The sequence below is a fragment of the Anopheles maculipalpis genome, chromosome 2RL, assembly GCF_943734695.1.
Source record: "Anopheles maculipalpis chromosome 2RL, idAnoMacuDA_375_x, whole genome shotgun sequence".
NCBI classification, from domain to species: domain Eukaryota; kingdom Metazoa; phylum Arthropoda; class Insecta; order Diptera; family Culicidae; genus Anopheles; species Anopheles maculipalpis.
The window spans coordinates 70,784,047-70,809,284 of record NC_064871.1 but is presented as its reverse complement, the minus strand read 5'-3'; the positions used below and the strand labels follow the sequence as shown (position 1 = coordinate 70,809,284).

At 40.3% G+C, this 25,238-nt stretch overlaps 4 protein-coding genes across 11 annotated transcripts in view; all 4 read right to left on the bottom strand.

Annotated features, from left to right (window-relative positions):
* LOC126568807 (small conductance calcium-activated potassium channel protein) overlaps window positions 1-25,238 on the bottom strand; it is a 104,009-nt gene that overhangs the window by 42,414 nt on the left and 36,357 nt on the right. Inside the window, exon 1 of one of the 8 annotated variants that reach the window (XM_050225447.1) lies at window positions 24,247-24,300. The exons of the other annotated variants lie outside the window; for them this stretch is intronic. The gene's annotated coding sequence lies outside the window, so the exon portion shown is untranslated. Of the gene's footprint in view, window positions 1-24,246; window positions 24,301-25,238 lie in introns of those variants that run through there. 8 annotated transcript variants of the gene reach the window in all.
* LOC126567447 (RNA cytidine acetyltransferase) overlaps window positions 1-25,238 on the bottom strand; it is a 617,063-nt gene that overhangs the window by 566,316 nt on the left and 25,509 nt on the right. The gene's annotated exons all lie outside the window — the stretch shown is intronic.
* On the bottom strand, window positions 5,850-7,312 carry LOC126556180 (odorant receptor 67d-like). The gene is made up of 5 exons (XM_050211403.1): window positions 7,076-7,312; window positions 6,464-6,987; window positions 6,190-6,379; window positions 5,970-6,125; window positions 5,850-5,903 (listed from the first exon to the last, which is right to left on the bottom strand). Exons 1-5 carry the CDS (start codon window positions 7,310-7,312, stop codon window positions 5,850-5,852), a joined length of 1,161 nt encoding a protein of 386 aa, XP_050067360.1.
* On the bottom strand, window positions 9,187-10,632 carry LOC126556182 (odorant receptor 67d-like). Its single transcript, XM_050211404.1, has 5 exons — window positions 10,396-10,632; window positions 9,799-10,322; window positions 9,525-9,714; window positions 9,305-9,460; window positions 9,187-9,240 (listed from the first exon to the last, which is right to left on the bottom strand). Exons 1-5 carry the CDS (start codon window positions 10,630-10,632, stop codon window positions 9,187-9,189), a joined length of 1,161 nt encoding a protein of 386 aa, XP_050067361.1.

The following is a 25,238-nucleotide window of genomic DNA, read 5'->3' as shown; positions in this document are numbered from 1 at the left end:
CCGTCCTCAATGCCCTAAACTCGCTTAAAATTTATTATAGGCCTGATCCAGAAGGAATTCCTGCATCTGTACTAAAAAAGTGCAGTGTAACATTTGTTCCTCTTTTTAGAAAACTATTCCTCTTGTCTTTGTGTAAGTCCGCTTTTCCTTCCTTGTGGAAACTTGCTTGGCTTATTCCTCTACATAAAAAAGGCAATAAGTCGTCAGCCGGTAATTAACGAGGCCGTCTTCCCTCTGTCCGACAAAATGTAGTGTTATTACGTTGGACATCTTGCTCGACACGGGGATTGACTCCATAGTCAGCAAGTCGAGGAGGACTCTTGGTGTACTCAAACGTTTGCCCCATGACTTCTCCGATGCTTATTGTTTGAAGACTTTGTTCTGTTCACTGATCAGATCAATGCTGGAGTATGGGTCAGTTATCTGGTCCCCATCGGCAATAATCCACATTGATCGAATAGAGCGGGTGCAGAGGACCTTCACCAGGTTTGCTCTCCGGAAAATTCTTGGCGAGGATCGACGAGGATCGACCTCTGCTCTGCCCTGTTACGAGGACAGATGCCGGTTGCTTGGTAATGCGTTGCTTGAAGATCGCCGTTCTATTTCCCAATCCTCATTTGTTGCCGCACTTCTCCTTGATTGCATCGACGCCCCAGCTTTGCTCATGAAAATCCCTCTATATGTTCCCTCCCGCGCCCTTCGAAATCGTTCCCCAATTTTTGTTGCCTTACGTCGCTCTGCGGTGGGCCGTAAAGATCCTCTCCTTATTGCCATCAAAATGTTTAATTCCTCGTCCCATCACTTTGATTTCAACACATCCCTACCTGATTTCCGTTCCCGGTTCTTATCCACTTCCTAATCTTTCCTTCACGTGCCTATATTCTGTTTTGTTTTCTTTTTCCTTTTGTCTAATGCTGCAACTTATTCTGCGTACCGTTTAGGTTTAGATTAGTATAAGATTAGATATTAGACTACTTCTATAGCCAAGGGCAAACATATGAAATATATAAAATGTGTCTTGTACAAAATAAAGACTAGTGTGTCGTACAAAAGTCACATTACATATATTGCCACCAACTTCGTTATCATGGTCGTATTAAAGAAGGAAATTGTTGATCTATTAAACAGTTTCGTCAGGCGCAAGGTGTCTAAATACCGGGATGAAGCGCGTCGCACCCTATTGACGATGTTTAAACATGGAGAATAATGATGACACAAGAGAAGTTTAAGATCAAAAGCCTTATCTGAGGTTACATCTTCTTCTTCTTGGCTTAACGTCCTCTAAGGCCATGCCGGTAATCGAAATGGCTTACTAGACTGCAGATACCAGGTAGGGTGGTTGATCTCAAGAATCAACGAAAGCGTGGAATCAAAGCTCGTTTCCTTTGATCTTTCACAGACCTTTGACAGAGTTAATAGAAGTTGTTTGTGGCAAACTATGTCTTCTCTAGGCTTCAATCCTGTGCGATTGTTGCGAACAGTTGGTGAACGATCCTCCTCCTGTATCGTTGTGAATGGAAAACTTTCCTCGTCGTTTCCCATACGTTGCTCTCACAGACAGGCCGATACTTTATCCATGCACCTGTTTGTCCTTTACCTTAATGCGATTATCACCAGATTAGAATGTATTTGTTGCGATCAGGATGACCTGATCAACGCATATGCTGACGACATCTCGGTGGTGACAACTTCCTTTCCCAAACTCGAGGAGGTGAAAACAACAATAGAAGCGTTTGGCAGAACCGCTGGGGCGAAGCTGAACGTGAAAAAAAAAAACGGTACAACGGACATAGGACACATCACACCAACAACCACCCCGATGCATGTTCCGTGGCTGCGGGAAGTAGAAATTGTTCACTGACAATATACGGGAAGCCATGGGGCATGACTGGGAAAACGTAATCCAACAGTTCCGCTATTTGGTCAGATTGCACCGAGTTAGAGACCTCTATTTGGTGCAAAAGGGTGTGCTTTTAAAGGCTTTCCTTTTACCCAAGCTTTGGTTTGTTGCGCACGATCGATGGACATCGATTTGGCCTCCAAGACGGTGCGGGGACCTTACCTGTGGGACGGATCTAGGGGTTTTCGAATCCCATTAACCCAATTGGCCCTTCCACGGACTCAATCTTCACATTCCCGCCATTACCACAACAGCGTTGCTCGTGAATCGGTATGTTGCCGAGCAGTGTTGCCTGAAGATCTGGGCTCAGCACAAAGATTGTGCTGGGAATCCCCCGAATATAGGCTCCATTGCCATAACGTATCCGTGCCCTCGGGCGGTAATCCAGCAGCTCGCATACCATCCGGTAACTACAGTCTCAACCGAAAGTTTGCGGCACATGATGGTTGGACAGACAGACTTCCAGACTCCAAAGTGACTCGATAGCCGCCACCTTCCACGGATTGGCGATGGATTTGGAAAAACGTCCCCAGCTACAGACTTTCATCCGACCAACGCTCGATACTGTGTCTGCTGGTGCACAACAAGGCCACACGGACTGCTGGTCGACAGGATGAATCGGTCTCCTTCAGACTCCTCATTCTGCTCCCAGCCAGAGACTCTGGAGCACAAGTTTGTCCTGTGCTCTAGGGTGTCTAGTGCTTGGAGCATACTGATATAGGTTATGGAAGCCATTGTTCCAAGCATACTGATACAGGCTATGGAAGCCATTGTTGCAAACTACATCATCCACATTGTTGGAAACAACAATGCTGTGATTTATGAAAATATGCTTAAACGTTCTTTGTAAAACCTGTACGTCGTCCCTACATGTACCGCTTTTCTTTTGTAAACTAGTTTTTAAGTTGTTTAAATAAACAATGTTTTATAACAAAATGAAGAATTCTGATTTTTATTTGCTACTTTCGCCCACAAGGTATGGAATCCCTAGTATGGAATGATGCGACTCACGGTTTCTTTATTTGGTGGGGGTAAAGCTACTGGAAGGAATAAATTTTGTTGGCTTGTTCAAAGATGTTGAATTCAATAGTATTCACTTGGTTTATTTGCTTGACACCTAAAGTCTACAAAACGTTCGAAGTATTCGGATATGTCAGACGGGATAATCAGATGGTGCTTTGATGGTGCAAAAACGGAATAATAAGAAGCTGCGTTTGCTTTTTATAAGCTGTCATAAGATGTTGTAGTAGCAAGCATAAACAGATTGTTGAAGAAAAAAGTTGGCTGTTGGATGGTAAAGGATTTTGGTGATATTTCTGCTCAATCAGCGTTGTGCGAAAATGAAGCATCATCCCTAGAGTCAACTAGCAAGACATCAGATAGCAACAGAAGCCGCTTGATGAAGATTTCCTCTCCACGTTTTGACCTGTGAAATAATGCTGATCATTTTTCATTGCACCCTCATCGCCACACGTTCGGCAACCCAACACCCGTACCGTTGGGTTGTTTTCGAGCCTTTCCGGATTTCGGAAGCCTTTTTATTTATCTTCGATATATTCTTACAATGTCATGGTGGGACGTACGTTGGTACGGTCTTCCAGAAGAATTTGTATAGTTAGAAATTAATGGAAGATAGCTTTGCGGGATGTCTTGTGCGATACGAATACCGTGAACTGATAATCGCAATTGATTGATTTGTGGATAGTGCTGATGCTGCACGTACAATCTATCATTTGTCGATGTTTTGGTGGTGCCCACCGACTGATACAACATTTCCGGTTCAACGCCAATAAAGATTTATGAAGCAAGCTTTTTGTTTATTTTCTTGCATTATTTACTGCTACGTTTTCACAATTGAAGCATATTGTTTCTCGGCTGGGACTGTTAAGTATTTGGTTGATTGTAAGAATAAGCAAGTGTATTGCTCATACTCTGAATTTATGATTACCATAACGACGTTATTCATAATCAATTAAATACTATAAAATTTCCATAAGCAACGTTCCAAGTAATAACTGTCAAAGGGTATGATATGAAGAAGAGAGAAAGTATATCAAAAGTGGTGGGAAGTATTCTTGGACGATCAGTAAATATTGTCCATAAGAAAAGTCGGAATAAAAGTCGAGGGAGTGTATGAAAGAGTGTCTCCTTTCCTATATCTGTTTTACGTCATTCATATATTTGTCAAGCTTGTGTTGATTTGCTGTTTAATTTCTCCTGTAAATAAAACTGGTAGTTAATAAAGTTGTATTATAGTTGTATCAGTTTTATCACAGTTGTAAAGAATAGTAACTTAAAAAAAAGCTTGCACCGCTTTTGACACCCGCCCTGTGGTATAAAAAAACCATCGTTACTAGAAGTCTGACAGCGGTGCGCTTTAAAAGTAATACTTGCAAAATGATTACCAAATGCATGCAACTGCAATAGCCATCTTTTTATAAGAATGATGCTTTTAATTAGTGACGAAGAAATCCTTCGCCATTAAATGAGAAAGTAAATGGAACTCTGCAACGCAAGTGAAATGTCTTGAAATCAGTAGCGGTGCGTTGCGATGTGTTGATGAGCACATTTGTTTGTTTACTAAGCCACCATTACCGGTGGCGGACGAAGCTCTGTGGAAATACTGTAGAACGATCCACTCGGTGACGATCGGTAACAAAGAAAAAAAAAAAGCTCCCCGCAGAGATTAGACTTTGATGAAACGTACGTCCAAACCACTCAACAATCGTAGTCTGTTGAAGGGAGAACAACGTACAAGAAGGCACTGTGAGTTGCAATAGGCAGTTGGCCACGTAGCCCGGAAGCATTAGTGATTTTTCGCCAACACACTGATTTTGCCACTCGCTTGCTCTTACTTCCATGTTAGAAGTTTAATTTGAACTAATGGGCAACGTTTAGTCGCGTTCGTGTCCCAGCGGTTGTATCATCGGTTGCCTCCTCCCATCATGCGAGCCATCGTGGACCGTGAACGGACGAATGGTAACGCAAGGAATGGTAAAACGGCGCAAAGAAATTAGCATTTTATTTTCTTCACCAATGCTCGATTAAGCAAAATTCGTTCCGGGCGAGAGTGTTGGTCGAGCACCGACGGCGGGATGAAAATGTGGATGTTTAACCGGTAGTATGCTTAATCTAGTGGCAATTTCCCGATAGTGCCCCGAACGGCGGTGAGTGTTGGATAATTAAACGTAACTCCCGGCGCCCATTATCCACTTACAATCCTTTTCGCGCAGGGCGGGTTTGCCTGCATGGTGCAGACCGGTTATTGTTGGTTTGGCAGCGGTAGAAAATAGTTGAGATAAGATAATCGTGGTAGTAATAGTCGGAGTCATCGTAATTTTTACGATAAAATAAAGACACACAAATTTAACAAAGTAGAATATTGATGGTACTGTTTGGTAAGCGTGGTATTCCTATCATGTGATTAGGTGTATAAATTTAACGCTCTTCACATTTTACAGTAAATATACATGACTAGAGTTAATTCGGCACGGCTCGGTGGTTTAGGCGAAAGCGATGCCAGTCCTTACACGACAGGACCTGGGTTCAAATCCCATCCAGACCGTTCCCCCCGAAGTGAGGACAACTATCTAACTACGTGGTATCGGTCTAGTTTCGTAAGCCATTGGATGGCCTGCGAGACCTTAGAAGGTCGTTTAGCCAAGCAGAAAAATTACATCAAATGAGTAATAAATAAATTAATTATTGGAAATAAAAACGAAATCGCTTTGCATTTCGGCAAAAAATGGCTTCTATAATTAATTTTGATGCAATACGTTATTTTATTTAAAATGTGATTTGCGATTCCATTTTCACATTGTGCATTTAATCATTTAGTTTCAATTTGTGTTTCTAATTTTATATTATTTCAGCACAGCTATTTTTGATGACTGTATGTTATTGTGTTTTCAACCGTTTTTGCCATTGCACTGTTACCCGCTGTAAGTATTCACTCCAAAAAGCTCATCAGCATCATGGCATATCCGTAAATTTTTTGCATTATCTACACAAAAGAACATTGAAGAACGTTAGATAAACATTTAAAAAATACATAAATCTTGAAGCTTACAGCAATAAAGAGAACGACGTTCAACGGCGCCATACTAGCGACGGTCATTTCGATCGCATGTTGGCTTTTGTGAAACATGATCATAAAGTCCTTTTTTTCTGCACGGTCCATCAGATACCACAAAGAGTTATAGAAAGCATGCTCAATCTCCTCATTCTAGAAAAGCACGAATTAGTTAATGAAACGGAAGTTGCTTGTGACGATCTCGATCGCTCTCCACCTTAATACTCAGGATGGTACCGAGCAGACAGAGCTCAAACAGTTGAATAACTACTGCGATCGCCAACGCGTACATGGTAAAGCTGTTGCTTACGTAGCAACCGAACAAAGCTCCAGTAAGGTTAAAAACGCTCGATGCTACTTGTACCCAATTGTTGAGATAGTAACGTTTTTCGAGATCATTTTCGTACCTAAAAGAAGAGCGACAAAAGAGAGAAGAAGAGACACTTTGAGTGTGAAAGGATACGAAAATAATGCTAGTCGTTTATAATCACTCTAAAACGCGCTGATGAAGCATCAATATTTCCCGTAGCTTAGTTTTGACTGCGGTTCGATCTTTGTTGTGCTCATTGTCCAGCAGTACAGTATTCATTTCGTCAATCTTATTTTTCAGCACATCCGCGAATCCAGCCACGCTGGTCACAAACAGTATTAGTACACTTTCTGCTGCTACAAATCCGGCAAGTCCTACCACCAGCAGATAGTATTGTACGGCGAGATTCAGTAAAAAGTGTGACATAATTTCTGGATCGGTGAAGGCTAAGATAATGGCATATGGCATAGCTCTTTCGCCTTGAAGTAAATATTGCAGGGCGGGATTGAGAGATAGAATTAGACCCGATACGATGATTTGCATCATGATAAGTTTCGTCACCAAACGAATTCGTTGCATTAGTAAGAGAAGAGTGGCATTATTCTTTTCGTGCTGTCGATGTTCATAGTGAAATCTATCCAAACGGTTGTACATCGCCTCAAAAAACTTGCGATAACGTAGAGCGGTGTAGAATTTAGCTATGCCCTGTTAAGGAAATATGAACAAGTAGCCAAAACAAAAGATCACTAGAAGAGGTCACTTGTATAGCATTTATTGGATTATTTTTCATTACCTGAATCAATATTCCATATATGGCTGCCGATTCCATGAGCTTGACCAAGTTGGGCCAATAGTACCATACGGTGTAAAATTCACTTAACAACGTTAGACAAACAGCGATCAATGCCAAAATGGTGAATATATTTGGCTTATAGTCAGGTTCCATGATATCCAGACCAACAAACGAAGCATACCAACGTATAGAGTTAAGATTTTTGACGTACAAATCGTGTGAGAGTTTAGACTTCATTTTCACTGGACTTGTAAACGTGGACTGACCGTACTAGCGATGGAGCGCTACAAGTACTATCTGATGTGTGTTAGATTGTGTGTCTTGCATATGGGCTTTAGTTGTTCATACATTTTGTATATAATATTGGGAACTGTAACACTTGCGATCGTGTTAATCTAAAATAACATGAATTGCTAATAATTTGTAATGAGTAAGGTAGATGAGCCGTCATCTTCGAGTTAAATAAAAAAAGTATTTCAAATCATTGAAAGGTATAATGTAAATGACTGAAAAAGAAGTTTTTTTTTGTAGTAAAATGCTTGGTGTTAATTATTGAAAGATAATTTTAAATGTACATGCCGATATTATTGACATTAATGTGTTTTTTCTTGAATAAATTATAAGAACGTGAGAGACAAACATTGTTTGTGAAACAATTAAAGTATGCTGAATATTTCAGTAGAAAAGATTGTAAAGCAAAAATCAGGAACACTTCCAAAGATTGAAATTTTGACATATTTTTTTTTAAATAATAAGAATGTAAATTAACACAATACATTCAACGATTTATCTTTACATAGGTGAAGGCATAGAAGTGTTAACAGTTTGTTTCAAAGTAATATAATCAACTTAGTGAATAATACTGTCATTCCCTTCAGTAAAGGGGTACTCGCCCTTGAGCCCTTAAATAAAAAGTTGAAAATGTGTTGTTGATCCTCGTAGCCTGATTCGAAAGAAAGGAATAATCCATCGAATCTAGTAAACGAAATTTTGAACCCCGTGAAAGTTAGTGTTACCTCTTATGTTTCCGAACATCGTCCATTTAAAGCAGTGGCACTGCTAATTACTGATATATGCGCTATTATGTATCTTTTTTGGTCAATATTGAGACAATCCCACGAATATTATAGACCACAGTGGTTTAACAAGGCTGAGTCATCATGAGGCCTCTTCGACTGAAGGATTTGGATGTCAAAGTATGTCTCATTTACCAAGTGGCTCCGTAGTAAGCAGTTCTCATGTACGTCTGCGACCTTATATTTTAAGAGACCTTGTCGTCAAAATGGCTATTCGTTTAAGGGGCCTGGTGAGCAACGTACTTTTCAAGATTCTGAGCTCAATCTAAGTGATTATCCCGCCACTGACTTCGTTTAGTTTAGATTTGGCTGAATGTCGTTAAATATCTAAAGAAAAATAATGAATTTTAGATTCCGTGTCAGGAAAATTCATATAAGTGGATTATTTTGCTAATTATATTGAAAGTTTTCAGAAAAGTAATTGAATATATTGTGAGCTTTTTGTATCACATCTGAAACACCGAAAAACTGGATTTTTATGAGGGTTTTACTTAACCGCTTTACATAAGCATTGGGAAATTTTCAGTTTTGAATGAAACAACAAAACATCCAGGAAAGGTAATGTTAGCACAAGGGTTAATTAATATAATTTTATAGCAAATACGTTACGGCTTGAGTAAATGTCAGTTCATGTCTTCTTTTGATTCTTCCTGTGATACTGACCAAGAAAAAAATTGTAAACAAATCACATCGAAGCGTAAACCACATGTACTACAGCGAACACATTTTACAACAGAGTGCGACAACCATAATACAGAAACACCAGAAAATCCGAACCGCACTATCCTGCGTTATCAGGTAATATGCTCAACGAACAACAAGTTTTTTTTGCTTTAGTGTATTTAATGTGTTGTAGATTTGTGAAAAAAATGTTGACATGGTTTTAAAAAATTAATGCAAATCTTCAGCGTTCCCGAAATGTGCGTAGAATTAATTGTTCAGCAACCTGGTATCCATAAGTCCAATAAACCAACGTGTGATTCTGTTTGCAACATATTTTCAACCACTGCTTTATGTATCGATGAAGGGAAAAAATTATTCAAAAAAGCTCATCAGCATCATAGCAAACGCATAAATCTTTTGCATTATCTGCAAGAAAGAATGTCAAGAGTATTAAAAGATCATTAAATTATATAACAAACTTGCAGCTTACAGCAATAAAGAGAACGACGTTCAACGGAGCCATACTAGCGACGGTCATTTCGATCGCATGTTGGCTTTTGTGAAACATGATCATAAAGTCCTTTTTTTCTGCACGGTCCATCAGATACCACAAAGAGTTATAGAAAGCATGCTCAATCTCCTCATTCTAGAAAAGCACGAATTAGTTAATGAAACGGAAGTTGCTTGTGACGATCTTGATCGCTCTCCACCTTAATACTCAGGATGGTACCGAGCAGACAGAGCTCAAACAGTTGAATAACTACTGCGATCGCCAACGCGTACATGGTAAAGCTGTTGCTTACGTAACATCCGAACAAAGCTCCAGTAAGGTTAAAAACGCTCGATGCTACTTGTACCCAATTGTTGAGATAGTAACGTTTTTCGAGATCATTTTCGTACCTAAAAGAAGAGCGACAAAAGAGAGAAGTAGAGACACTTTGAGTGTGAAAGGATGCGAAAATAATGCTAGTCGTTTATAATCACTCCAAAACGCGCTGATGAAGCATCAATATTTCCCGTAGCTTAGTTTTGACTGCGGTTCGATCTTTGTTGTGCTCATTGTCCAGCAGTACAGTATTCATTTCGTCAATCTTATTTTTCAGCACATCCGCGAATCCAGCAACGCTGGTCACAAACAGTATTAGTACACTTTCTGCTGCTACAAATCCGGCAAGTCCTACCACCAGCAGATAGTATTGTACGGCGAGATTCAGTAAAAAGTGTGACATAATTTCTGGATCGGTGAAGGCTAAGATAATGGCATATGGTAAGAATTTTTTGCTGTAAAGTACATACTGTACGATGGGTGCCATAACGAGAATAAAGATGGTGAAAATAAATTGTATCAAGATAAGTTTCGTCACCAAACGAATTCGTTGCATTAGTAAGAGAAGAGTGGCATTATTCTTTTCGTGCTGTCGATGTTCATAGTGAAATGTATCCAAACGGTTGTACATCGCCTCAAAAAACTTGCGATAACGTAGAGCGGTGTAGAATTTAGTTATGCCCTGTTTAGGAAATGTTAACAATTAGCAAAAGATTGGTCAGTTGTATAGGATTGACTGAATTATTTTTCATTACCTGAATCAATATTCCATATATGGCTGCAGATTCCATGAGCTTGACCAAGTTGGGCCAATAGTACCATACGGTGTAAAATTCACTGAATATTGTGAGAGATACTCCGCCCAATGCCAAAACGGTCAAAATATTTGGCTTATAGTCAGGTTCCATGATATCCAGACCAACAAACGAAGCATACCAACGTATAGAGTTAAGATTTTTGACGTACAAATCGTGTGAGAGTTTAGACTTCATTTTCACTGCACTTGTAAACGTGGACTGAGAGTGCTAGCGAAATAGAGAACTAGGAAAACAAGTTGCATTAAGATTTGTTTTTGTATATGAATTTAACATACATCTTTGCAAATAAAAAATACTTTGGGAACTGTAACACTTGTAGATCCTGTTTAATTGTAAAAAGTATCTGCCTTTGGCTGGAATGTAATAACAAAGACACGTGTCAGGAAAAACGCGGATTTCTATTCTTCATGACTGTAAAAAGATTTTTCTGTAAATTATTTAATGCTACATTGTATAGCAATTATTCATTTCTCATTAGCGATGGAACATGTAAGAACTTTAACGTTATTTTTTCTTACATGCTTCATAGTTACTAAACATGCGACCTAGCACAGTCGTTTTAAGCTTCACTTCTCTTCAGTTTGCTTTTGTTTTCCCATTACTCCGGTTATCCCGTTGGTGACAGTGGAATCTTACAGAAATAGTAAAACAATGGTTAGTTATAAAATCGATTACATAAAACCAATGATGTAATCAGTTTCGCTGACGCGGTTTGTATGGTGAAGCTTATTTCTCTTCGTTAATAACGCTATCGTTGCGTAATTCGTACATTCAATGGGCGAATGCTGACGATGAGGGAAACTATATGTTGCTTTATCCTAACCGTATAAAAAAAAAATTCTGGTAAGAAAAGGATCAAAGCTAGCGATTTGACTTCCTCTTTCTTGTGGAAAATGTTTATCTTCGCTTACAGCATAACACTGGCAGAACGGTGCCGAGCAATTGCTATTTGCAGTGAAAACCACAAGCTCGGTGCTCCGTTGTTCGGAAAGGAGATTTCTCTTGTGGTAAAGCTAGCTGGCTTAAAGCTTAAGCGAGTATTCGCTGAGTAAGTGAAACTGTTATGTTACGTGAGTAAACCGAAAATGTATCCTTATACCTCCTCCAGTAGCATCTCACAACCACTTCTAATAATTGTTGAACTATAATTGAAGGCACATGGCGGATATTATAAATTTATACCAGTTTTCTTCTTCTTCTTCTTGGATTGACGATCTTCTAAGGTAACGCCCTGTCATCGAATGGCTTACTAAACTCTCCGATACCACATTGGATTGGATAATCATTCCTACGGCGGGATGGTTTCGGATGGGATTTGAACCCCGGTCGTGCCGTTTGAAAACCAGCGCCGCTGTCGCCTGCACCACCGGGCCGCCCCAAGTTTGAGCCAGTAAAGAATCATTATGTTCGTAGAACTCATTATGATAGAAGCAGCTAACAGCTTGAATTCAATAGGGAAACGATGATCAATTATATCGTATTTCTAGCTTTGAAGACTTTGAATTTACTACTGGGTTTAAGCTTAACGTCCTTTTGGCACAGATTGTCTACATGAAAGTTTCAAGACTCTAATTGTTATGTAGCCGATTTGCTGTATAAGTAGTTGATACGTTGGTGAGGCGCAGTTGAGCACCGAACGTTACAGACCAAAGATCTTCTTTGATCTTTAATTCCTTTCATCTACACTGTGTATCGTGTTGTGGTTGGGAAAAAAGTCATTGAGGATACAAGATTGTTCACCTTAAAACGTAGAACTGAGAACAAAAATGAAAAAAGCTAGATGACATTCTTTTTGTTTTATCACCTTCAAGAAGCAGACATTCAATAGTAAAATAGTACAGAAATAGAATCCCAGAAAACGTAAGTTAGTTAACAAAAAATGAAAGCCTTTTTTTGCCTTCTAATAAATTGGTTCCCAACGGAGCAATGAATGTGAAGAAAATTGCTTGTGGAAACAGTGCTTGAAAGGTTTGGGATTTGAGACACTGGGAACAAAATCCAGTTTTTGAAATTTTGGTATAGTTAGATGCTTCAGTACCAAACAGTCCACAATAACGCCTTTCATAGAAAGAGAGCATTTCTTTCTATCTGTGTTTTGTTGTATGCCGAGTAACGAAACTCTTTTGTTGGGAGCAGCAAAAGGCTTACAGTGTGACTGCTCAGCTTCGATGAAAATGCACTTGCAGTTTACTCCATTGGATGGACCTCTGAGCGCATCGTAGGATTTGAAGTACTTGAGTACTGTATTCATTTTTGTTGATTTGGAAATAATTTCTTGGGCGTAGGATAGTGCAGCACAAGTTTAAATTTAACATTGAACGAAACTAAAATTTATCAAAATACTAACAGGTAAATAGCTCTTTTCACACGAATATTATAAAAGCCAAGTAACATGAAGCATGAATATTGTTATATAACATATGATTTGAATATTTGAAATGTTTAATCATAGTTTTGTCATAGTTATGAACAAAACATTACAAAACCGAATGACAATATACCTAACTTATTATGTTTTGCAACAAAAATATCCTCAGAAAACACAACCTTTATAGATCTGTTCTAAAGATTCAAAAAGGTAGAGAGATTGTTTGGGTTCTTGCTGTCGCTCATTATTCATGATTATCGACAAACCCCTAAATGAAAAGGGGTCATTTGAGAAAAATACCCCCTCGAGTGGTTGATTTAAATTGTGGGGAGCTTTGCAATTTCCCAGCAAGGGTCAGTCTAGGTGGGATTACGTGAATATGTAAAGTAATATCGTATGCAAAGGAAAGCTTCCACATAGATGAATGTAATGGCAGTCCATGATGGTACTTTGAGTGAGTTCATTCATCGTGTGGCTTGAGACCGTTCGCAATTGCGAAATGTGTGCACGTATTCTGTAAGCATGTTATGGCGATCTAATCGAAATGATAAGCAATATATAATATTAGACCTGTTTTGTCCATTTTAAATGCAAAACATTCAAGAAATATTAAACAGTAAAGGGTTGGAACAAAATAGACGCAAGAGCATTTATTGCTGATTGACGCTATGTTCTATGTAGATTCTTCTGTTCTTTAATAATTTAGTATTTTATTGCATTTTGCTGCTTCACCTTACTTCTCCAAAAACTTTGTGCCTAGTGGCCCATGATAAAACCGCTGTTCGGCCACAGTCTTAGTTGTTACCTTATCATTTGTTGACACAATTTCTAGTGCGAGTAAAGTGCAAAGGACTTGAGCGTCTTTAAACGTATCTCTTGTCGGTGAAAGAATCGAAAATATTTGCCCACTTTTTTGGGCTACAACAATTCCATTCCCCACGCCCATTGATAACACGAAACATGTAAAAACCTGCTGGATCGACCGGAATGAAACTCATTTGTGGAAAGGGCAAGGGGCAACAAGGATCTAGCACAGGGTGGACCAGTGGTCGCTCGTTTGGGATAGCGTTCTCCTTTTACATCTCTCTCGAGAATGGGGCTGATAAGTTTTATTCTATCCCATTGGCACATCGAGCGTGTTTGTTCACAGCAATGGAACCGCTGCCATCCATGTGCTGGGTGGCTTCAGCACAGCAAAACAGCAGTAAAAGCTGTGGATCCGAGATGAGAAGAAGGATAGCGGGAAACGCAAACGCGACACCTCTTGGTGGATGGTGATGACAGGCACTCGGCAAGTGGAACGTTGAAAGCGGAAGGGTCAACTTAAAAAGGACGGCCAGTAAAATGTGGAATCTCGTTATCATTCATTACAACGTCCCGTCAGTTTCGTTCTTGTGCAGCTCTCGACTTGTCCTTTGTGTGTGTGTTGCTGTGGTATGTAGTGGTATGTTAGATCGTTGGTAATTTTTTTTTTGTATTCTTCACTCCACCCTTCATTTCTTTACCGTGGAAATATATTTTTTCTTGCACTTGCTTTCGATTCTTAGTCACTTACTACGCTAAAAAGCACTTTGGTAAATTTGAAATCGGTTTTTCTTTCTTTCTTTTTCACTCTTACACCAGTTGTTTAGTTTCAGTGGTTGGTTTGTGTGGTTCGTGCAACGTATTTACAGGTTCTCTCTGGGACCTACTGTGGGGGTAGTAAAAATGTAAGAGTTTTAATGGTGCAAATGGTAACAAAAGCATTTCGGTGTTTATGTTGCAACGTAAGGAATCCCGGCAGAAAAAGTTCAATTTTTGATGAGTTGAGATATATTCTTTACGTGGGGAGAATACAAAACTAATGGTCATTTTTGCATTTCTCTCCAGGCATACGTCGTAGATCAGAAAGCGTTTGCGGAAAACAATGCACAAGGTTGGCCATATTTAGGATCTGTTTCCAGCACTTAATCAAACGCGTGCTTCTATGCTGTCGAAAAATCAATTTTAATCTAGTCAAGTTTTGTTAAACAATTAAACAAACAATTGAAGCCACTTATTATAGCCTTATTATGCTGCAAGTGACAGGGATTTCATTTAACGACCAACACCAATTTTAATGAAGTGTAAGTAGTGTTTGTTTGTGGTTTTTTTAATGTCCCTTTTTTATTTACAATAACAATGTAGAATTGAAAACCAAAAGCGTAAAGTGAAATCTCTACGCATCGCTATGTGTGTTCACACGTAATGTGGGGCTACTAGTGCCTCATTGTTTTACGATGAAAAGTTTCCTGTGGGATGAAAATAAAAATTACTTCCAAGCGTACAATGAAGCTCGCTGTTCGCCCAACCGCCCGGAGTTATTAAGGCGTAACGAGTAACGGAGCCGTTGTCAACACTGTGGTACGGGTTTTAAGTACATAAATTAAATTTACGACTTTCGGGCGTACCAGCGTGGTTTTCCTTATCTGCCGCATATAACGGTTGAAGGTAAAAGTAATGAACATTGGCCTGCGGTTGGTGGGCATTTGCTAAGGGTCAGCCTTACGCGGGCGGGATTTATGGTGGATCAATTGTGTGATGAAATATGGTTACACGATATCAGCACATTCGGAAGGGTAGTGAAACGGTGATCCCTTACTTAGGATGACATATTTGAAAAGTTCGGGCTAGCGCTGGAATGGTGGAATTGAATGTGCATTGCAAACAAACTTTCTATGAATATTTCAAATGGGAAGGAGAGTCGGAGAATATTTAACTATTTTTCTTACGATGGTTACCAAAGGTAGGTGTACAACTGTTGAAATTTTAATGCGGGTCAAGCATGTGTTAATCTTGTTTGGTCATACGTAGTTAAGCGTCTTGATTTAATTAGACAATGTGTGGCAACCATCCTACTTTGCTGTCCCGCAGCGCAGCTCTTCTACAGTTAGGATCTACTGGAAAGGAATTGTTTATCTTCAGACCACTAAGTTTCTAAAACTGGTGAGCCTGAAAAAAAAACACAGGAAACTCAATGCCATGGCACTCTTTGCTGATAGCGATGTGGTAAACACTTTTCATTTAATTAGAAAGTTACCCGAAAGTTTCCTCAAGTGTGAGAATACACGAATGCCACGTAGCGCACCATTTACGTGTGTTTCTTTTATGTACGCTGTCGGACGGATGGCCCGAGCGACAGGCGAATTTAATAAACCATTTACCAAAGCATTCTTCATGCTGATGTTTATTATTAAAATCGGTTGGCATCTTCAGCGTGGCAGGACAGCCGAACTTTGTCGGAAATGGTTTTGCGACCCTCGTAGCGATGGAGAGATTGTTTGGGGCCCTTTTTTTTGGATGGTACTTGCTGGTGTGAAACGGTCCGAACGGTATCACGGTGTGTAGGTAAAGCTCACGTATGAATCGTTGAGATAGTTTCCCGTTCTATTAAGTCACTCAACGGAGCGAAAAATGTTGCACCATGGTGTTGGCTAAAATATCGCCGGTGGAAAGTTTGCACACCGAAATAGTTTCTCTTTGTGGATTGATTTCACAGCATGGATCATGCCAGCAGTCGGCGAAGTGTTTTGTGAATATTTTTGAAGTGCTGCGGGCAGGATCAAAGGGGAATGTGAGCGTGCAGCGTACCTTAACTAAGAGTAGAGCAGAGTGAAGTTTGAGCGGTGCAGGTATCGGACCAGGTTTTGTGAACCACTTTGCATCAAATTATTTAACATGACATTGTTATGAAAATCAGTACATATTACGATAAGTGTTTTGATATAATATGAACAATTGAAATTATGATAACGTCAAGACACAGTATTGCAACATACAGAAAAGAAATCAAAAATTAGACTGAAATATCGGCTTTTCCCTCCTAGTTTCATCACCAATTAGTCACATTATCAGTACACGCTTCAACCCGCTAAAAATCAAACGTTCCTGAAGGCACAAAAGGACGAAAATTGTCTTTGAGAATACGCCTGTGCGATTAACCGCTAAATCAACGTTCAATGGCGTGAGTGGACATGGAAACCACGAGTGGAATTGGGCATCAGTTTTTCTTTGCGTTAGCCATACTTCAACCAAACCCATTAATCATACCGTCTTGGCGCTGGTCAATCAATCATAATTTCTCTAGCTATTGAAGCACCCCTGTCCGAGTTGAATGGTGTTGACCGCCGGCCATCGGCCACTAGGTGATGTCGTGAGCAAAACAACTTTCGCTCATACTGACATTGAGTGACAAGTGAACGGATTAAAAACTGCTATCCAGCAATGAAGCGAGTAGGAAGCAAAAGGACGATTGAATGAAACTTTTGAACCCATTTTTCTCAGTCACGATATCTCGCTGTTCGTAGGTGAGCGTTAAGCTGAACATTTTTCACATAAACCCAACGTCAGTGCAGTCGTCATTCTGCAGTTGGCTCAGTTAAATCAGAAGCTACAGTGGGTATGCATCTTCTCGTTTTCACACGCCGGGTAAATCGATCGATGGTAAGTCCGCACGAATAAGGGCACGTCTGGCACATCGATCAGATGTAATGGTAAATGTAAGTGGTGGACTGTCGGTAGCTAAATGGTGCTATCCACGTCGCACGAATGACCACGGTTAAACATCGTCAGCTGACCTTCGCCTAATCGTTATCTAACCCTCGGGGAGTGTAACCGCGCCCAGCGTGGTGGTCTGGCAGAGTGGTTTCGTTTTATTTCACTCTTTACGAACGAAGGACTCAAGGACTTGTGTGTGTGTCCTAATGTTGGGAAGGCCTTTTTGCTGATTAATTCATTCGAATTTTGGTCCCCGAGTGCTTGCGAGGCTGGTGGCTTGTAGTCCAGTGCACTGTACAGCGAGATGCAGTAGGGTGTAGCAAATATTAGCATCTAATAGGTTTACTTGATGAGAGCATTAATTTTTGTCACGATGACTAATAACAACGGGTACAGGCAGTGAGAGCGACAGAGGGAGAGCGATAAAGCCAAATGACACTGTGTACGATGGGTTTGGCGGCTTGTTTTGTCGCTGTCCGTTATTGAGCACGTAGTAAACTGTCCCGGCCCGGCCCTTGGAAGTGTAGCAATGGTCAGTGTTATTTCCCTTGGCGTACTCCATAAAGCTAATGAAAAGGTTTCCTAAATAAATCCAGGTTATAAATCCGCTCGCATAGATTCGGATGTTAATTGTTTTCCTGTTAGAAATACCACATTGGGCTACATCTCGATCAATTTCGTTCTAAGCTCTTTCGGAGCTCCATAAAACATAATCTTTAATAATTGCAGACACATGAACTCTACAAAATTACCAAAAACCCCATGCAGGCCATATAAATATCTTCCAGTAAATTCGTCAGCAGCTTGAATGGCGGCAAAAGTGCTGCCAACTTGCACTCCAGCGAGCATAGTTTTGTTTCCTATCGCAATCGCCTAAGAATGCTAGCGAGGGAAGAAAGAAAAACGCGAGCGGAACAAAATAGATTACTTCCGGGCTTGGATAACTCGGACAGCGTAATACCGACGGCACAGAGGGACGGGTAATAATCCGGCAAAACTTTTGCCTAACTAGCTGCCGCTGCTTTTGAAGGAAACATTTCCAAAGAAACCGGGTGGCGGCGGCGCAAATGGGACAAAAAAAAACCCGATCAGCGGTTGGTTAGGGAGAAACGAGAAGCTCGTAAGCGGCAGCAAAAGACAAGAAGTATTACGGGAATCCGAAAACTCCATTTGCCAAGTGTAATTGCATTGGACGCAGGACAAGGGAAAACTTTCCATCGCTCCGAGTCGCGCCGGTTGTGCGAGTACCGCGTCGGGGGTCTTTTCCGCGACTCCAAGAAGCTACTTGACGATAGTGGTAGCGGATATCCCAGTGACATTCAGGTTCATTTCGCTTTCTTTGTGATTGGGTAAGAAGATCATTTGCCGGGCACTTAGCAGACGCTTGGTGGTAGTGGGGACAAAAATATAACACGGTTTTAATTCAATTTTGAATCTTACAACTTTATTTATTTGCGAACCCCGCCAGTGTAGGAATCCCCACAATCTATGGAGTACTGGCCGTCGTTCTTGATAGAGTGAGAGAAAGCTCGTTTTACCTCCATTGCCTTTTTAAAGTGGTAACGTGAAGCTCTCCAGCTTCTGGCAAAAAAAAAAAAAAAACGCTCACATCAATAAGAAATCAGACTCGCATGGAAAGTTTAGCGGTATATCTTCATTCGCTGCAATGCACGATCCTTGATTTCCCAAATAAAATGTACTTGGCGTGAAGCTCGAGAGAGCTGCAGAGGGTTCATGATTTTTATTATGCTATACCGTTTTGATTGTATCGCATCAGTACGGAGTGACGGTGAAGTTTATTGCTTCCTGCACTCAGAAGCTTTCGGATGGGCGTTGGTTTTTAGTGACTTTTTTTCAGTCTTCTATCTTCATTGTTCAATTGTTCGAAGAAAAGAAAAAAAAAACTCTACAGCTTGTCATAAACAGTGACACAGTTCTAAATTTCATGAATTTATAGTCTCTCGTGCATTCGAGAGTAAACGATGTGCAAGAAAGAATGGAAAAGGAAAGTTCGAGGATGAAACAAATAGAACGGCACAATTGATCAACGTTGGGAGGGAAATTGGATATTTTTAAACGGATAGATTTACGGGTTGATCCCTGCCGGAGGACTCGTCGTATCGCTTAAAGCTGCGAGCTAATTCTGGCAAAAGGACGGCAAGTTCAAGCGGGGCATACATACCGATGACGGTGGCAAATCGTTCCATCATTGCGTATACAATTAGTTGAATTTTGATTTCGAGCTTCGTTGCACTTTGTGCGGCTAGTGTCGCTTGGTATAGAGAAGTGGCGGCGGAAGAACAGTACTACGCCCACCATCTTCCAAGCCAGAGCATGAGACGAACAAAAAAAAAAGCAATGAAGCACAAAAGCTTGGCACGGGAAATTGAGATTGAATCGTTAGGTAGTCGTTGCGTTGAGCCATTGGCAAAAGCAGCACAACCATGGGTTTCAACAAGCAGCAGCAGCAGCAGCACAAGCGAGCAACATCATCCGCTGCGGAATTGTCCGGAAGCATTATCTCCTATCCAGGGAGCTAGACCGAAGTCTCCGAAACGAAATTGGTTGCAGAAATTTATGACTTTATTTATTTCGCTCAACGATCTACCGCCCCGCAGAGCTTAGCGGAGAAAATGAAAATGAAAGACCCGCCAGAAGATAGGGTCGAGCATCTGGAAAGCTTTTTTGTGTTCACCTTGTTTCGGCTGACGCTTACTTCGACGATGCTTTTGGGTCACTTGACAAGGGGAATACTGTAACGGAGTCATGGAGTGGTTTTAACAAATTTTCAAGACAACACACAGTTCGCAGTAAAGCTTTTGCGATGATGGTTTAGTGCAAGCTGCAGCTTTTAATGCAATTGTTTTATTTGCACTACGCGAGCAAGTATTACATCTGGTCGCTAATATTTCGCGGTGCTCTTTAATCATCTTGTGATGATTAATTCTATGATGAATAAGTGTAGATTTTTTATTGTAAAATAAATCCATCTCTATCTCGCTTGCGACGAATGGAATGTAATTAAGTAAAAGCTAGCCAAGTATTGAAAAAAAAAAACCACAGTCCATTCTGACGTAGGCAACAGTATTCGCTCCATTTGTTAGTCTTTGGATTCAAAAGAAACCAACAAAACCATTAAATTATTTGATACTGTCTTAAGCCCTGGACCGATAGCTATCGCAAACATCGCCTGCCATTGTAGTACGAACGGCAAGCAAGCCACCGCCGCCGGCGAAGCCTTTTGGGGGGGGGGGGGGGGGCTTCTCGGGAAACAGTCGCAGATCTTAGGGCTACAATTTCATTTGTCTGCGCCAATTTAAGCGAAACGCGCGTCGCCTTTAGCCTCTCATGTTATGGTTTCGAGTTTCATTCGTGCCAAAATTTATGGTAATAGGTCGTGAAAGGGGCCGAGGTTCTAAAGCCACACACTATCTCATTGCATCATGGCACGCCGGGACAGCTAGGCGGATGGCGACAAACTTCCATCTTGGCCCGTTTTCTTCGCCGCCATATACGTTGTGCGGCTTCGGTTTTTTTTTTTTCTCTTTAGGGGAGAGGCTGGCATGGCGGGAGACTTACGGCTTGATTTGGCGGGACCAAGTTGAGGAGCAGGATGCAGCAACGATGAAGATGATGATGACAAAGCGATCTTAACCGGGGCGCCGGAGCTGCGTGGGCGTGAGGTGCGAACGAGGGCTGGGCGGCAGTACAATCTTACGATCGAACTGAGAACAAACAGGCACAAAGTTATGGTGCAAGAAGAAATTATTGTTATGATGATTGTGGCAGTAAATGGTAACGATTTTGCGTACGATATTGAAGCTTATTGAAGGGGTTTTCTGCTGGTTCGTGCGACCAGTTTGTGCGACCTTCGCTGGTATGTGAAAGAGTCGTACCATCCCGTGGTACGGTGACTAGGGGGCGCGAAAAATAGTGAATAATCGAACACCGGCCGGGACCGGAACCGGGAGAGCTGTGTCGGCTGAGCGATAAATCGTAACGACCTTATGACTCACAGCACAGGCCGTAAAGCCAAACCTTTCATGTGCGAACCGAAAACTGGTACGCTTTCGCTTCAGTGCTTTAATATGCTTGGTTTTTTTTTTTGTTATTCTACTTGGTTTGGCTACACGGCTTTATTTGTATCGAACCGATTTGTAGTCGAGTTGATTTAAGTCCCCGTGGACGATACGCCACAATAATCCCGAAACACTAGAAAAGGAGAAAACAACAACAAAAAAGCAAATCTGGAACACGATTATACAGCAATGGTACCAGTTACTGCCCTTACCACTGGCAATTTTCAAAACAATTCCAAGAAACAGGGATAGACTTGCAAATCTGGCCCACTCGCGGGACAACGGCCATAGTAACTTCAGCTACAGGGTACACCTCCCGAGAGAAAACAGAGAGCCAATGAAACCGAGTGAAATAATGCCTGGGACCGTTTGAAGTCAAACAAATCGAACTAAGAGCGGGAATAATAGAAAATGTCACCTTCGCTAGAAAATAAATTGCTTATGAACTTTCCGTTTTCCTTGCTTCGTTGGCGATGGCGAAGTTAGCAAAGATTTCGTTAGCTGCCAATGGCTTCTTGGCACATGACAAGTTACGGTTTTTGTATGCTGGACTTCTGATATCCTGTGTGCAAACGGGGGGCAAAAAGGAAATAAAGAACGGTGTTGATAGTTTTGGCCAGTTTGGAAGCTAGTTGGCTGCTTTGAATAGTTAGTTAAGAAAATTTTGATGTCCTGATCAGGAAACCAGGAATCTTTACCCTTGAAGCTTTGCATTTGAGCTTTAAATACTGTGGGTTTCACGCGCTTTTTCCACACCAACTCTTAGTAACGTGTAAAAAATATTCACTTGGAACTCTTTTCACTCAATTGACAAAGTTTGAGTGGAAAATCATTGGTAAAACTATTTTAAGAAAACTTCAAATTGAAAAGCTGTAACTATTATTGCAATAAAAGATATTTCTTTCACTTTGTGGATTCCCTATTCTAAACTAGAAAATGAATCTTTTTGTTTTATACAGCACTACAAATCAAGCGCGTTAAATTTTAATTAAAATATTGTATTTTTCTCTATTGATTCCATTTATCCGGAACGTAACAAAAGGGTGGGCGATTTTCATTGGATTGAAATAACAGTGGAAATCTGCAAATGGATATTGATTGATTGGTAGCGACAGTGGTAAAACTAATTGTTCCGCAAGCACTGCCAAAAAAAAAAAAGAAAGAACTAAAAGACTGTTAGGAGAAATTCGATTCACGAACAGAAAACTGCACAAAGCTTACTCAAAGTGCAGCAGCCTGAACGGTATTTAGCCCTTTCTCGGGTAAAATGGAAAAGCTTTCAAATTGAAAAAAAAGCTTTCAAACGCAATGTTTCCAATGGCACTGTAAAATGTGGGAAACGATTGAGAGCTAGAATATTTAACGTCCATTAAAAGGTGAAACAAATAACAGTCGTTGAAGCGAGCGAAGCCATGAACCTATGTATGAAATGAACGAGCGATAAGTTTCGTGACATTATGGTCGGGCGTCGGATTAGTTAGGACTAACTGGTATTGATTTTTCTTTTTCATTAAACCGCTGTGACGCTTTTTGGCACTGTGACGTTTGGATTAAAATGTGGCTGCAGAATCGTAGAATGCGTAGAAGGTTAATATGAAAATAGGCTTTTTAGATTAAGAGTGGATTAAAAACCAATTTGATCGAAAATACACTCAGAAGATGCATGAAGGCTTCTCCTTGCCTTACTATGCTTTGTAAAATAAAAAAGGGAATTAATTGTTTTTTTCAAATCAAATTTTTGAAAGTTATATTTTGAGTGACCTTTCATACAAAAATGGAAAACTTAAACCATTTTCCTACTAGTTCACTTTTTATTTTGTGTTACAAAAACGTTAAATGTTGACAATTCTACAAACACAGCTAAACTGAGTAATGTAACAATAACTAATTTTTTATTTTACTTATTCTTCATTTTCTTCTTCTTGATTTAACGACCTTCTAAGGTCACGCAGGCCATTGAAAGGTTTTTTTTTAGTAGACTTGCCCATACCGCATCGTTGGATATCGTTGGAGCCCTCCTTACGAGGATTTGAACCCCAGTCTGGGCCGCCGCCCCAGTTTGGTTTTATTTTATATTTTTTAAACGATTGAATAGTTCTGACGTTAAGAGGAATGTGGTTTCGAAACGAATTGGGAAAGAAACCAGTTCACGATTAAACAATTATTGCATGCTCGTGGCGCGAAAATTCTAAAATATGTAACAAGTACACAAATTTAAATAATTACACCTTTTTGCTCTCTAACAAGCAAATATATCTCTCGTCGCAAGGAATCGATCATAAGCAAAAGTTGTAAAAACATAATCCTTAAATAAAGAAGCTAAATGTGTAGTATACTCAATTGAAATAAATTCCACAAAAAGCATTGTTAAAGCGTCGAAAAAAACGAGCAAATTAGCGGCTAAGTTCCTATCCAAAGCTTGTGTACTACATACCTTGTATCGATCTAGAAATTGTGTATCTATTGATTGATAAGATTGATATGATTAAGTTTACTTCAACTGGAAATGTAATACAAACATTGTTTTTTCTCACACAGGCTTCAATTTTACTTGATTCTATTGCTACTGATTGTAGTAAATTTGATCACAAACTCGATCGTAATGGGAATACGACAATGGTTTATGCTATCACGAGCATACTTTGTAGGAGCAAATTTGTATACTAATAATATCCACAAAGGGGACGGTAAGTTGTGGTTTTTTTGTTGGAAATTTTGAAAATCACAATACATTGAATTGTCTTACAAAGGAAACATTTAGCTTGTGGGAGTTTAGAATTTTCTTTTTTTCGTCTTTTGAGTGTGCTACCGTTGAAGTAAACTTACCTTGATCGTGGTACGTGAGCGGGTGTAGAGTATTTGCGTGCCATACTTGGTGGCCATTTTTGTAATGCGATCAGCAGTTGGTAAGCGGTCGAATGGCACCAGCCGGATTCGGTCGTTGTTGTGGCGTGTCAGTAAGGCTAGATGTACAGTGTGTCGCCAGCACGACCGCAACCGTAGCCGGTCTACGGTCGAATCGCCTCAAGGAATGCTCGCTACTTTACAGAGTTTGATCACTGTTTCTCATTTTAATAAAGCACTGTGTCGCAACGACTCGGAATCATCTTTCAACGTCTACAAAAGGAACGGTTGCACTTAAGCTGCATCATAGTGTAAGCAGGGGCAGGCGAATGATGCGTGTTTGAGGACAAAGCCTGGTGTGTCGGGACATTCAAACAATTTAGAAATTCTCACGAACAAAGAAAAGCGTGCGGTTTACTGTGGAGATTTTGTTCGAAAAACTATTAGAAGCTTTGCTATTTCTCTTCGATACTTGTTCACGTTTTCACAGGCAGCACCAACTTTTAAGCAGGGCATAGTTGTCCAGCTATTACCATTTGCTACCGTTTTGCTGTACTCAAAAAATCACACCTGACACTTGCCGCATTCGTTTAGCTCAGTAAAATTTAAACCATTTGTGCACGGCGACAAGGGTAACTTGCTTCATGAACGGGTAACAACGTTTTCCGAGCATTTTTTTCACGCAATAACTATGTAAAACGAAATGTAATGCTGTTAAATCACAGCCACTGAATGCACTGGTACGTGGCAGTGTACCAGACTCAATCTGGGTTGCTAATAGATTTTTAATTGAATCATACTCGCGGGCAGAAATCGTGACGTTCGCGGGTTGTCGTTTTTATTTTCTTCCAGCACTGTTTCGTGTCAACAATTAGAGCTAATATGGTGTTACGAGCAGCTAAACAGCAGCTAAATCGTAAAGGAATAGCAAACATGTGAACAAAAAATCCTACATTGGCTACAAGACACAAGTG